The sequence below is a fragment of the Mytilus galloprovincialis genome, chromosome 2, assembly GCF_965363235.1.
Source record: "Mytilus galloprovincialis chromosome 2, xbMytGall1.hap1.1, whole genome shotgun sequence".
Classification (NCBI taxonomy): Eukaryota; Metazoa; Mollusca; class Bivalvia; order Mytilida; family Mytilidae; genus Mytilus; species Mytilus galloprovincialis.
In genome coordinates this window covers 61,497,113-61,512,992 of record NC_134839.1, presented here as the reverse complement: position 1 = coordinate 61,512,992, position 15,880 = coordinate 61,497,113, and the positions used below count along the sequence as shown (strand labels likewise).

The 15,880-nt window shown below is 30.7% G+C and overlaps 1 protein-coding gene across 2 annotated transcripts in view; it reads left to right on the top strand.

The window, feature by feature from the left end:
* The window catches only part of LOC143064041 (dual oxidase 1-like), an 82,181-nt gene that overhangs the window by 48,875 nt on the left and 17,426 nt on the right, over nucleotides 1-15,880 (top strand). Inside the window, exons 21-27 of one of the 2 annotated variants that reach the window (XM_076236545.1) lie at nucleotides 663-756; nucleotides 2,953-3,128; nucleotides 3,900-3,939; nucleotides 7,048-7,062; nucleotides 9,162-9,442; nucleotides 13,855-14,085; nucleotides 15,283-15,373. In XM_076236545.1, the coding sequence (XP_076092660.1) occupies nucleotides 663-756; nucleotides 2,953-3,128; nucleotides 3,900-3,939; nucleotides 7,048-7,062; nucleotides 9,162-9,442; nucleotides 13,855-14,085; nucleotides 15,283-15,373 (928 nt within the window). The remainder of the gene's footprint in view (nucleotides 1-662; nucleotides 757-2,952; nucleotides 3,129-3,899; nucleotides 3,940-7,047; nucleotides 7,063-9,161; nucleotides 9,443-13,854; nucleotides 14,086-15,282; nucleotides 15,374-15,880) is intronic. The other variant, XM_076236546.1, reaches the window with a different exon arrangement.

Here is a 15,880-nt window from a genome sequence, read left to right as displayed (position 1 = left end):
AATAATTTATAGAATGGCTTGTTCCATTTTCGTTGGTCGCAATAACCAAAGCAAATAATTTTGTGGTTACATACAAGGCAGATGTTTTAAATAAATAGATGTAGCATAAAAACTAATGAGGTCTTTCTATAATATGTAATATTTATTATCGCTATTTTACAAAATTTCCCTTTGATCTAATTGTCTGATAATTTTCTTTCTCAGCGAATTTGAGTGATATGAAAATTATTGCTAGAAACTAAGGGAGCATGTGCCATTGTTAATGAAATTAACAATAAAATTAACAACGTTGTATAGGTTAAATAGAGATAAACAGATATTTATTGGTCATCTCAACTCGACTGCTTTTCTCACTTTCGCTGTACCGGCTCATATGAGAAAATCAATCTCTTTGAGATGATCAACGATAATCTATAATTATTTATTTCCCCAACAATATGCAGGCAAACTTCCTGAAATTCTATAATAAAGTGCAAACATTACCAACAATAAATGCTCTCTTTGTTTCACAACATTACAGGGAAAAAAGGACAATATTCCATGTTCTAAAGTTTGATAATGTTACTGACTATGTCTACACCAATGTGTTGCTAATGATTGAAATCATTTTAAAAAAAAACCATCTAATGTTAAAAGTCATATAATTTATAATTTATTTCCAGGAACTTGCCAGGAGAAACTACATTTGTTGTTTAGAATGTTTGATATGGATGGAAAAGGATGCCTGCAAAAGGAAGAGTTATCTAGAATGTTTGGGTTAGTTCATACTTTTATTTTTGTCAATGTTTGTATTTTTAACAGAAGATATTCAAGATAGGAATCTCTGTAATCAAATTACACAAAAGTTGCAAAAAAATATTTCTGCAGTACTTCACTCTTGCTATAAACTGGAAAAATGATATAATATTCACGGCCATAATATAAAAAAAACAATCAAGGGAAAACATAGCTTCAAAAGAAGTATGAAGTATTTATGGGATAAATCCCTTAGTGCCAAAAATGCTTTCTTTTGCGCCACAACTTTTTTCTCTCCAATGTTACGTTTGCGCCACCTGTTTTAAAATGTCATGGTATCATTTGCGCCAAAAATAAATGATACGATTGCGCCAATTAGAAGAAATACGACTTCCGTTCTCTTTTATTCAGACTTGGAACCAGTAGTTTACACGGAAAATGTTGCTGCATGGGTCAGGGTTGGCAAAAACCCGGGTTTTATGAGTATTGCCCAGCCCAGTGGGAAATACTGGGAAAACCCGGGTTTTACTGGGTTTTACTGGGTTTTAGTGGGTAATACTGGGCAATACTGGGTAATATGAAATATTTGTCTGAATTTTAAAGAGGATTCAGTGATAAAAACAAATGCAATACATTTAATAAGATAGTTATACCCTATTTTGTTTGTTTAGCATTTGTCTAGATTGGCAAACTGTAAATAGAAAGCAAGTAAATCATTTCTTTTCAAATGAATATAGCTCCTATTAAGAACTAACAATTACATGTATTAAAGAAACATCACATTTAAATAATGTATATGTACTGTCACTAATTAATAAGTAATTATTCAGATTAGAACACAGATTTGTTTATGTAACAATAATCAGTCCTTTCAATTTTAAAAGTGTTAATGGCATGACCCTGTAAGGTGTTTATTTAGCAATATGAATGTATAACAATTATAATTAACAATTCACTTAAACACTGCAATAAAATGCTTTTTCAAAGTTTGGAATATTGAAACAATACTTGGTAATTAAAAGGTATCTTTAAACGTGCAAATCTTGTATTCTGCCTACCTATAAAATTAATAGACATGATAGAGAAGAGAATGAAATTGAATTTTCTAGAAATGACTGTCAATGGTTATCTGTATACAAAGTATATATTTAGCTGTTATACTATGAAACTATAATAAGTTTTTACTATTTTGTGTTAAAATAAGCTTAAAAAATCATATTGCCCAGTAATGCCCACTTTTACCCATTTCTGGGAGTATTGCCCAGCCCGGGAAAACCCAGGTTTTTCCGCCCAGGAATTCCCGGGTGGGTAATACTTTGCCAACCCTGGCATGGGTACTTCCCAATTTGATGTATGTAGAAGCTTGAAACTTCACTTTATTGTCTGAAAAAACAAACATTGAAGGATGAAATGCATAAAACAGTTCATAATAATTCCAGTAGAATGCTTCTGCTCCATTACTAGTACGTCTTGTGGTAGATAGAGTTTCAACCAATACAGACGGTGGGAACAAAGCACGGTGTCATCAACATATGCTGCTAAAGCGTTATCAACAAAAGCTTCTATTTTCTTCACTTATGGCATATTTTGTATTAAATATTCAGCAAAGCAATAAGTTTTCTTCTTTTTCTGTACATGGACTGTCTAATGCATTTCAAGTCATTTCTCTCCAGATGCTCATCTTCATGGTGAATTGTCTCCGAAACATATGATACTTTTTCAGCCAAAAATAAGAATAAATATTAATCATTAATATGTGTATGATAGATATGTGTACATGTAAATTGGCGCAAATGAGTTCCAAATATTGGCGCAATTGATACATTTGAAAAACAAAATTTGGCGCAAATGATACCCCTGAAAAACAGTAATTGGCGCAAAAGGACTGCTGCCGTAAGATATTGCTGAAATTTGTATTGAAAATGAGGAAGAAAACCAGAGAGTTGTAAAAAAAGTAATGAATCATATGTAACTGAAGTAATTTGACAAAGCTGAATTTTTTAACCATTATAATTCTATAGAAGTCTGCAGTTATTACCATTACAAGTTGCCATTAAAATTGATATAGATTTTTTTATGGTAAAAAACTTGTGAAATATCTTTTAACTTGCATAATTCTCAAAAATTTCTACATTAAAAATCCACTTAACATTCATACTTCTTCAGTGAAAAGTACTTTTATTTTTGTAAATTACATTTTGTATTCGATGATTATAGTTCTTTGTTGGAAATGGCAAATAATAACATCAGTAAACCAGATTTAGAGAGTTTGGTGGAGTCCATGTGCTCAGAGAATGGACTAAATGACCAATCATCTTACAATTTTGAGGATTTCTGCCAGTTGTTATCTCCACAGATGGATAAAATCTGGAATGCTGGATTAGAGTGGAAAGGTAATCAAGGGGGTTATAAATTTAACTTGATGTATGTAAGTACTTCTTAAATATTTGCTCCACAGTGTTATATTTCCTGTTTTCCACAGTTTATTCACATTTTTGCAGTGTTATTTTTCTTAAATGTGATATACGTAAATTTGATAAGTCAGATGAAATAGGCACATTAGAAGTCATATGACTGATATGCATACATAAACTCCTAAAATCATTATATATCTGTGTCATTTTCTTTCTTTTTTATAAAATATTATCTTCTTCGTCTGATACAAGATTGATAGGGAAAAAAAATAATTTTGGGTGTCTAAATGAGATTCTGCCATTGGATAATTTCAGAGACATTGCTCATCGACTTCCATTTTACTGAATACTTTTATACAATATATTCCTAATAACTAGTTGATTTTGATATCATAGGTGAACCACAAATGTGAATGTTCCAAAAAAATTATATTCAAAATAGGCTTCCAAGTACATTTTTTCTTCAATCTAAAAAATTGGTACCCACAAAAAAAAGTATTGAATTTACACTGTATTATTACATTTTCTCATCAACAACAATTCAAGGCTTTCTTAAAAATTTTCAAGCTTCATGAAAGCATTCTGTACTTTGAGATTTATTTTCGATATCAGTCACTAATCAACTTCCTGATAACTGAATAATGAGGGTATTCTAAGTGAGCAGTAACATTGCTCACTGTTCAACTTGCTTATTTTCTCTTTTTGTTGTTCGTTGTTACAAACTGGATTATACATGATTATTTTTTACAGGTAGAAAGAATTGTTACCCATCCAATGACAAGAAAAAAATGTAAGTAACTGGTCAATATTAGGGATTGCATGTATGTAGTATATGATAAACAGAAACATATTTAAGTATTAGATACTGTTATAATGCATTACTTTACTCTTATTTTAGATTAGGCCAAAAATAATATTTTTTTGTTGTTAACATTCTAACCCTAATTTGAGGTTGAAAACTATCATATTCTTATTTTAGATGGTATAGAAATTTTGCATGGAAATTAAAAGACAAGTAGGGCACTAAATTCAATACACTTTGGTGACTTCTGAATGTTTAAAGGCTTTATTTAAACAGTTGTACCATCAATATATTGTCATATATGGATGTAAAGAACATGTGACTATAAACATGTTAAATTTTCTTAATAATATTTTTTTTACATACTTGCTTGAACAGTTGCTATGAAATGATAAACAGTGAATCACATTTTTATGATATTTTCATATAATTTCAACAACATGAAGAGAAATGGCCTTCAATTATTTGCTTTCAGAAATATGGAAATAATAATTATAATTTGATAATACATGTAGTAACTACTTATTTCCAGAGGGAAATCCCCTAAAGCATCACCAAAACCTAAGAAAGTTTCACCTAAAGCATCTCTGAATGAATTATCTAAACTTTCTCCCAATTCATCTCCAAATTCACCTTACCCAGACAAGTAAGTATAAAACTGCACAGCATTCCCATTCTTTAAAAATTTTGTTTTTCTATATTTTAAAAGTCTCTTCATTTCATTTTCATCTTTTTATTAGTTTTAGGTAATATTTTAGCGTGTAAGATTATTTTTGTTTCAGTTTATCTTAAATTTTGAATAATTTAAAACTGTTTGAACTAGTTTAAAAGGGTTTACTGTCAAAAAGCTCCACTCATCCTTAATTTTCATATTTTCTAATTTTAAAGAAAAATTGTTTCCTTAAAAAAATTACCATCTTTTTATTATACCCAATTTAAAAGTAAAATACTGTAAATTTGTATATATAGAAAGGCCTGATCTGAAAATAATTTTACAAAGTGAAGGAAATACTACTTTAAAAGTACCGGATATTATGTAAGTAGTAGCCCCTGTTTGCCAATAGATGATAAAAAAAAATTATATTCTGCATAAAGACATGCTTCCTTATAATTGAGAATACTGTGGATTCGTTTTATTTTGTGGATATTAATTTTCATGAAATGAGGAAAAAAAATGTAGTTTCGTAGATATTTGATTCCTTGTTTTGCCAAAAATCTATATAATAACATGAAATACATGAAAATTTGTCTCCCATGAAAAATAATGAATCCTCAGTAAAAAAAAAATCAATTTCATATTTTTGCATGTAGATTTAGATATTGTATGTATATTATCAGATAAAAGTTTTTATAGTTTTAGAATAAATTGGTCTCAAGATTTTATCATTTTATCTAATTAATAGATTTAGAATTGGAATTCATTTTATTATATCCCCGCTTTAAAAAAGGGGGGTATACTGTTTTACCTCTGTCTGTCCTTCCGTCAGTCCGTCAGTCAGTCTGTCCGTCCGTCCCATGAATATTTTTCGTCGCATTTTTCTCAGGAACTACAATACAAGGATTTCTGAAATTTGGTTTCAGGGTTTATCTAAGTCAGCTATACCGTGTGATGCGTTTTCAGATTGATCACTCGACAACTTCCTGTTTACCGAACACTTGTATGATTTTACACATGATAGCCAAGTTGAAAATTTTCGTCACATTTTTCTCAGGAACTACAATACAAGGATTTCTGAAATTTGGTTTCAGGATTTATATAAGTCAGCTATACCGTGTGATGCGTTTTCAGATTCATCACTCGACAACTTCCTGTTTACCGAACACTTGCATATTTTTACACTATTAATATTATCCACTTGCGGCGGGGGTATCATCAGTGAGCAGTAGCTCGCAGTTTCACTTGTTGAGACTGTGTACATGGTAGCCTCAGCTATTGAAATCTACACTTCTTTGATTTTATACTGCAACTAGTTGTGTTTATTTCCTAAATATAGTAACACAGCTATATTTTGTGCAATGTCAATTTCATCATAGAACACTTTTCACACAGTCAGGGGTTCATTAAGGGATGAAAATATGTTTGAAATTTGTGATGCAATTTAAATAGCTATAAATTTATTTATTTAATTTGCAGTATAAAAATAATATAAGGTCAATGTCAGAAAAATATCACTTTTTTGTACTCTGTGCAAAACAGGAGAAGGGCTCAGTAGAACCTCACCCTTCCCCAGTTTCTCAGCCTCATACAAAAAGTTGATATTTTTCTGACATTGACCTAATATTGTATATATCTGTATTCATTGTACTTCATATGAGGGCTATTCCAGAAAAAAATGTAAAGGGGGGGGTTGAAAGGCACATTAAATTAATAATACATGGGTGATGGGTATCAGAGCAACTTTTCACACTATAATGCACTATAATTCTCAAATACAATTGTCTGGGTGGCGGGTGCTGACAAAAAGTGCCTTCCAACCCCCCCATACATTTTTTTCTGGAATAGCCCTGACCAAAAATATAGGTACTATTTTAGCAGGTGTTGAAATCATTGTATTATCTGCACACTCTTTGTGATTTTAATAGCTAAACAATTTGTAGTTACATTATATACAAAGCTAAGACACAAGGCTTTCTTGAATTCTTAAATAGTTATCCATTTAATGACCAGGTGACTAATGATGTCAACAACAAGTATTTTATTTTCATAGATCACTCAAAACATATATGATTGTTGTTTCGAACTTTGCATGATATAACAGAATTCATTAGAAAAAAATCCAAATTAATATATCTTCAATTTAAAATGTTGATAGTTGTCAGACATGTAACGTCAGACTCTTTATGTTTTTATTCTCTATATGTATTTATGAATTTCCATTGGTATTTTACATTTTATCTTTGCACGTTGTGAATCTTACTATAATAATATTGGTTAAATAACTAGATAACAATTCAAATGTTAACAAAAGTGAGGATTATGATTTTTTTTTCTATCAATGATGCAGTGGAAAATTCATATGACAACACATTCCCAATGCTGTTTTAAGATGGAAAATGTATATTAATTATCATGATAAGTGTTTGCTTTCATTTCAGTAAAAAAAGATTTTGGTAATTGTTAAAATATATGAACTCTGCTTTATTTTACTTGTTAAACACGCTTGAACAACATCATTTCCATACTTTTATTCTGAATATCTCTGCCTTTCAGCAATGGATGTTTATAATCCTTTAGAAAAAAGACTGGTTTTCAGACATTTTGTAAACTCTTTTTTTTTCTGCACAAAACTATTTTCATGAAACATCTGATCAAGTTTATTAATGGGTATAAATATAATGTCTACAAACCAGTCTTAAGCTAGTATAAGTTCGTTGGGACCAGTGAAATCAGTTTGTGGCAAGATCCATTGCCAGTTTAATTGCCAAGGACCAGTAAAACTTAAAGATCAAACATCCTATCAGTTTTAATACAGTTAATTGTGGTAATATATATGCAAATGTATACAAAATAACGAAATGTGAAACGATTTCCAATAAGACAATTGTCCACAAGAGTTTAAATGATGTGGATAGATGTCTCATTATACAAATGCATTTAAGAGGAGGGTGGAATATTGAGATGCGTAAAACTGTTCGTCCAAAGTTTGGCTTCCAAATTAAAAAGTACTGCTTGACCAAATCTTTAAGAATTTTAAAGCAATATGTAACAGATCATGAAATAAGGTCAAGTTTGTGTTTGATGGATTTGAGATTTACCATTCAAGAGTTTTTCCCCTTTGTTACCTTATAAGATGATTTTAAGTTTCCAGATACTAATGAAAATGCTGATGATCAAAGTTTTTTTGTTTTGTTTCAGATTTTATTTGAACTTACAAATTAACAAACAAAATTATTACCCCAAGTGTTTTTATTTCCTACCAAATCCAAAAACTTTATTGGTTATTTTAGATTGGAATTTGCTGTTATAAAATTTTTGAAATAATTTTCAAGAATATATCTCCCTCCTGAAAGCTCTGATTCCTTGTCTAGATTTTGCTATACTACAGGTCCTCTTTGTTAAAAACAAGCCCGTCCAATGTTTTAAAGAGGTTGAGAATTTTCAAATATTTAGACCTCAGGCATAACTGAAGAGACATTCATAAGAGAAATGCGAATCTCTTACATAAAAATTGGTACATTACCCATTAAACTTGGCTAGAATGTTTGATCTTTTAGGTCCAAGAAATATTGAGCTTGAAACAGATGTGATCGAATGGTTGAACTTAACATGTGAATTTATTATCAATAACAGACACAAATATTATTAATAAATAACTTGAATATCTATTAATTTATATATGGAATGCGATTTTAATGCATGAAATAATATAATATGGATTTATTTATTTTCATGGGTACCAATTTTTCGTGGATAACGGAAAACTTGCATGTCAGTGGATATTTAATTTCATGGTTTTGCTTAAGTTTGTGTACTTTCCTATAAAAAAATATGTCAGTCCTTGAACATTAAATTTCATGGTTAACTTGTACCCACAAAATCCACGAAAATTGGTATCTAACGAATAATAATGAGTCCACAGAATATGTCAATATAAATACCTGTATTGGAGACCAAATGTTCATTAAAATTTATAGTACAATTATTTTCAGAGCTCTAGTATATCTTTTTGATATGAAAATCTTTTTTAAATGTTTGTTTGGTTATCACAGCCAAAAGAATGAAGAAACTACTATTTATTACTGAAAAATAAGTCAACACTACAAATCTGACTGGGGCTTTGTTATATGAAGAATGCATTCTGCTTGCTCTTTTTCTAAATATAATACAAATGTAAATTACTTATGTGCAAAATTTTGGACTTCAGAAGTTAATGAAATTTTGAAAGTAAAATTAAAAGATGAAAGACCAATGAGCATTATAAAGTTTAAATGTATTTTTTTTTTTTTTATGATACTGATGTTTTTGCATATGTGGCGTAGCAATATACTTTTATTTGAAATATCTTTTGGTTAAAAAAAGATTTCCAACACATATCGGTACGCTTTAATTAACTTTTTGTCTAAATTTGCTGTCTGAGGGCTAATTAGGCTAGAAATGATTGACTAAAGCTGCTTGTTTGTATAGATAGTATATAACAAGCTAAGAGTGGTCTCAGCAAAAACTTGCCTTTTGAAATGTATATATTTAATACAATTTTCCATTTTCTTAGGAGTATTGATATTGGAAGACGAAAGTCAAGCACACTCAACATTGAAAATCGTAGAAAATCAAGTATTCAGCCTTCAACATGCAGTGATGATAGCAGATCAAATAGTCTTAAGTCCAGTAACTTGAGTGATGCCAAGTTTGTAGCTGTCAGGGAAAAATATTCACCGCTAAAGTCAAAGCTGAAAACAGTAGCACACTTTATTGAAAACAACAGACAACATATCTTCTTTCTTGTTCTGTTTTTTGGGATATGTCTTGGATTGTTTACAGAAAGGTTTTACTGTAAGTATGAGTATAATAAGTCTCATAAATCAAAGATTGTTTACAGAAAGGTTTTACTGTAAGTATGAGTATACCAAGTTGAAGAAATCAGAGATTTTTACAGAAATGTGCAACTATGCATGATTAAAATTTGATGGTGTGCCTCTGTAATCAAAATGGTGCAGTCCTATATACAGTCTGAGGTTGCTCTGATGTCTTATGGACTTTTAGAAGACTTTTTGGTGATATCATAGCACAGTCCATATAGTATTCATGTAATATTGCAATTCCTTGTTTGACTTATGAGATTTTTTTTCTCAGTTGTGTTACCATGTTTATTGATTATTTTGCATTGTTTCCCTGAAAATTACATTATTGTAGCAATTAATCCATTGTGTTCAACATTTTTGCCACTGGCCTTTTTCAGTTTCTTTATTTTCCATTTTAACCTATAGGCGAGTGACTTTAACCATGAAATTAAATTTTTAATGCACCTACCTAACACACGGCTAAATAATATATCATTTAAAAGCTACAAATCTGTACTATCTGTTTTGCCCGGTCGTAAAAAAATCGTACGGTGCAATTTCCGTCAAATCAAGATCAAAGGCCAAGGACGAATAAGGGCATATTGTCTAAGATTTCAGCTTGATTGCATAATATGACTTTTATATACTTAATTCACATATGCAAACAATTTAAACTTTTAGCAGAGAGATTAACAGTCATTAATCAAATGCATTTTTATATATTTAAAGCGTGTTTTTGATAGACAGCACATGTTTCCTGAAATTCGAGTAAAAGTTAATAAAATGTGCAAAAACACAAATTTTTCTCTCTGATGCAACTGCTAATCACTTTAAACTAAGTAAAACCCTGTAATGACTATCAAAGAAGTTTTTGACATCATAAATTTCCTAAAATTATGCTTACTTCTAATCAAACAGCAAATCAAAACAACTCATACAGTTGCCCCAAATACCGCCATCTGCGAAAAACAGCTTTTAAGCATTTCTTGCAATTTAAACATTGTATGTGGTCAAAATAAGATTTAATAAACAAATTCTTAAGAATCTGAAAAATTCAAAGTAAAAAAATATGTGCGCGAATCATACTGTTGCTTGAAACAAAGGGGGCGAAACTAAGAGATTGCAATCTGCATTGAAACTACCCGACTGAAATGAACATCTTTCGACTTTTCTAATTGTTTGATTTGTAGCTTCATTATAAATATTGATGTAGTGAAAAACCCTTTTGTTTATTTAATGTGAACCATAAAAAAAGAAATTGACAATCTAGAAAAAAATAAATAGAAAATTAATTGATGAAAATTGAAATTTCAAAGAATTAAAAAACCAGGAAACAAATTATACAACTTTACTTCTTGATTGATTAAATTACGTTGTTCATTGTTTAAATGCATTAATTCAGCAAATAAGAATAATTTTGAAGTAAAAAATCCATTAATACGCAACGATTCTAGTTACAACTAGACTTCCTGAATAGCTTGAATGACTAGTCCATTTTTCATACGAGGATGAATTCATGCAAGAGTTTCTGATGACGACTGGAAAGAAGCACCATTATCTTGAAACTTCACTTTCAACTATATAGATGATGTCATCTAACTGAATAGTGCCAAATTTGTGACAATGTTGGACTCATAATTTCCATTGAAATTGAAAAAAAAAAGACTCAACAGATATAGTTTACTCTATCACGTATCTTGAAAACGACGATGAGGGTTGGATGAGAACAAGTTTAACGACAATAGAGATGAGCATAAATCAACCAATAAAAACACTCCTTACTACCAAATTATAAATTAGTCATTTCTATGTAGCAACATTATAGCAACGCCTGCATATCTCAACTACTAAAGGAGGAGACCGATTTCATTGAGCCTCAACTCCCCTGAGACAATAACAAGTCGGAAATATTTATGATATGTCATATAAATGTAGGGTTTTGTATTTCCTCAATTTGTCTTTGCATGCCGCGAAATTAAATGAAAATATTTATCTAATTAAAACACTTGCCCAATTGTAACGCGATTTCGCGGCATCTTCTTGTGGAGTATATTTCTCCAAGTTGATACAATTTTCCAGAGCTTGCATGTATGTTCACGATTTATTTTCGTGATAGTGCGTAACTGCTCACAATGAAGATGTTAAATAAAGGCAACTATAGTATACCGCTATTCAATAGTCATCAATCGATTTACTAGAAACTGAAACAAATCCGGGTCACAAACCAAAACCGAGGAAAACGCATCAACTATATATATACAAGAGGAACACAACGATATAACAGAAACACTGAACTGCTACAAAAACAAACGCCGACATACAAAGAAACAGATTATTCGATACCGACTGCCATATGCCTGACTTTGTACAGGACATTTGAAGAAAAGTGATGGTTTGAACATGGTTTTAAACCAGAGTTCAAATGCAAAGTTGGAATCATCCCTTTGAAAATTTTATGGACGCCACTACGAGTTGGTTGACAATTATAAAATATTTGTTTTGCCAGATGACGACTGATAAGTTCCAATCGACGTTACCAAAATACCGTCATATCTGCCTTGAATGACACCTACCCACTAAGGCTTGGCACCGAGTTAGGAATTAAATGAGCCACAAGACGGGTGTCACATGTGGAACATGATCTGCTTACCCGTTAGGAGTCCCTGAATTCACCCCAAATATTTTTTGGGGTTTTTTGTTACCCAATCTGTAGTTTTATATGTTGTGTTTTGTATACTGTTGCTTTGTCGTGTTCGTTTTTTTTGGTCGTTTTGTCAGTTCGTTTTCAATTATGAGTTTGATGTCCCTTTGATATATTTCGTCACTATTCAAGTAGTCAAAGGTTTTAAAATTGTAGATCATTGTAGCTAAATGTATCATAATAACGATTTTGTTCTATATATATATATACATCACCGTGAGCAAATTAAGTTATTTTCGAGAATATTTGTCTTATTGCGTTATTCTTATTCACTTTACTTTCAGGCGATTTTCATTACTGCAATTTAATGTCTTTAAAGTAAATTAATACCAAAAGGACAATCAACATCATAAACCATGAATCAGATAAACTTAATTAAAACCATGAACAAAATAAAATTAAAGTCTAAGAGACGAACAACAGTTCACAATATACAGCACACCATGAAAACGATCACTGCCTAAAACAGCGAATGATCTTATGAGGTCAGGAAGGGTATTCAAGTTTTTCATTTTTTATTTCACAACTGCTTATAGTATTTTACATACACAATGACCTGCATTTGTATTTTAAAAGTTTATGTTGAAAATACTCAAAGCATCTTTTATTCAAATAATTAAAGCGATTAAACTTCTAAACACACTTAATATTACTAACACGATTTTAGACTAAATAAGAAGCAGCAGCATTATATTTTGTTCGTTTACATCCCGCTTTAGACAACCAAGTGTTTCTAAGCAAGGTTGCTTTTTTCAATGTTACCTACGATTTAGTCGCAAAGTCATGTTTGCATTTAAACACGATTACAAAAAGTTAATACGTTTGACTTCGTAAAAAACAAATTTTTACCTCAATTAGCTCGTATATATTCTTTTCGAAATTGAAATACCCCTATTTTTATCATGGAAAATCATTCTCCTCCCTGATATTGACAATAAGCGATGTGCTATCTTAACATAGAATAACAAAAAGATCGCTATTTGCAGATGGCAGATTTTTGGGCAACTGCAAACACTTCAATAGAAGGCTGTTCTATGAACAATAATTAATAATTGCATCTTAAAATTCAAAACAAATATTCCCTGACCTAAGACATATACATTTATCAATTTTTTAGCATACAAATATCGATTCCCTAAGATATATTTTGCTTTTGGAACAATTTTTCATTTTTTTTAAGATTTGCGATAAATTTCAATTTTCGGGAAATATTGCGCATCTAACCTCTATTTTTTTGTTTGATTTGGAAATAATGTATCATGTTCCATAAAATTCATATGATCTTTTGAAAAAATTTATGGTACAAGAATTAGAAAACTGCTTTTTTTTTAGTAATCGCAAAAATTGGAATGTTTATTCATGACCTTTGACCTTGATTTAACAGAAAATGCACCGTACGATTTTTTTACAACCGGGCGAAACAGAAAGTACAGATTATTAGCTTTCGAATGATATATAATACAGCCGTGTGTTAGGTGGGTGCATTAAAGTCGTTAACTAAGCGTCTTTTTGAAATAAGTCACTCGCCTACTATATATAGCTACAAAATGATGGAAGATTAATTCAAATAACAGATTTTTGATTGTAATGCAGCCCTAACGATTTTTATTACAAAGAAAATTAATAAATGTAATAAATAGATGGTGTGAACATAAATATTTTACATTGAAATACAAAATTAATATACTCGTTTTACATTACAGATTACACAGTTGAAAGAGAACACAGTGGATTAAGGGCCTTAATGAGTTATGGTATAAGCACCACCAGAGGAGCTGCGGCAGCCATGAGTTTTACTTTCTCATTGCTATTACTTACAATGTGTAGGAACATGATCACATGGTTACGTGGAACATTCCTGAATCTTTACATTCCCTTCGATTCTCATGTTGCATTCCATAAAGTTGTTGCATGGTCAGCTTTATTTTTTACTGGTAAGGACATTTAGAATTTTGCAGAAGAGTTGTTTATAGCTGTAAAAAAAGGAGACAAAGTAAAAAAAAACTTTTGGATTTTGCTGCAGGATTTAACTTGCAAGTACATTGTAAACTTAAAAACAAAACAACCCCCTTCAATGCATTTCATATTGAATTAAGTCATCAAATGAAGGATCCTTATTTGAACTGTAATTGGCCACAAATCTTTTTTTTTTTGTCTTTAAAAAATATGGGAACTCCCTGCCTGTTACTGATCATTACCAAAAAAAACATGGAATAGCAGCAAACTTAGAAATAAAAAACCTATATTGATTGGTCTCTGTAATTTAGAATCTATTTGAACATGTTTTAAGTGAAATGGTTGTATAATGCTAAATTTTATGTAGCACATAAAATCACAATTAAAAAAATTAATAGCACATTCACTTTCTGTTTTATAATGTTTATTGCTAAGTGCTTTGTTGCATATGAGGTGGACGTGGTAGATTTTGCAAGGATAGAAACATGAAATTGTTTTGAAGTTGTCTAAAGGGTCATTTGAAATGCTTTCATTATGGTATTCTAAAAGTTCTAGCCTTTGAAAAACCAATCTAAATTGTCAAAGTAAAATCATTGGTTTACTTTGTTTATCAGTCAAGTAATTACTGGTCCCTTTAAAATGAAATCATCATTGGTCAGAAGACAGAAACTATATTAACGCCTGCTTTTGCAACAAAAAAACTGCAATTTTTAAGTGTAAAATTGTTGTATAATAATGCAAAATAATTTTAAAACAATATTGTAGTAGAAACATACATATCCTAATGTTTGTATTTTTATGCCCCACCTACAATAGTAGAGGGACATTATGTTTTCTGTCTGTGTGTCTGTCCGTCTGTTCTTTCATTAGTCTGTCCGTTTGTTCTTCTGTCTGTCCCGCTTCAGGTTCAAGTTTTGGTCAAGGTAGTTTTTGTTGAAGTTGAAGTCTGATCAACTTGAAACTTAGTGCACATGTTTTTTATGATATGATCTTTCCAATTTTAATGCAAAATTAGAGTTTTTACCCCAATTTCACGATCCACTAAACATAAAAAATGATAGTGGGAGTGGGGCATCTGTGTACTGGGGACACATTCTTGTTTTGTATTGAAAGTATGGGGAGAAAATAGAAATACAATCATGTGACAATGCTAATTTTTAAATTTTCTATTTAAGGATTACATGTGATAGGATATAGTATTAACTTCTACCAACTAGCCACACAACCAACAAAACATTTATGTGTATTTGACTCGATTGTTCTCAGGTATGTATGTTTAAATTGGTGCCAAAAGTTTTTTTTTGTTTTTGTTTGCTTTACAAATTGTATTTACAAAAGCCTGCAATTCCTATCATTCTGAAGGATAGATTAATTGTATGCATAGAAAGAGGAAACTGATATCAAAAGTGAAGTACCTGAACTAAACAGACTCCATAAATAATGTAATTTAACAAAATGAAAGTGATGTCTTTTATGCCCCACCTATGATAGTAGAGGGGCATTATGTTTTCTGGTCTGTGGGTCTGTTTGTTCGTTCGTACGTCCGTTCGTCCTGCTTTTTGTTAAAGTTTTTGGTCAAGGTAGTTTTTGATTAAGTTTAGGTCCAATCAATTTGAAACTTAGTACACATGTTCCCTATGATATGATCTTTCTAATTTTAATGCCAAATTAGAGTTTTTACCCCAATTTCACCGTCCACTGAACATAGAAAATGATAGTGTGAGTGGGGCATCCGTGTACTTGGGACACATTCTTGTTTTTATTTATAATGAA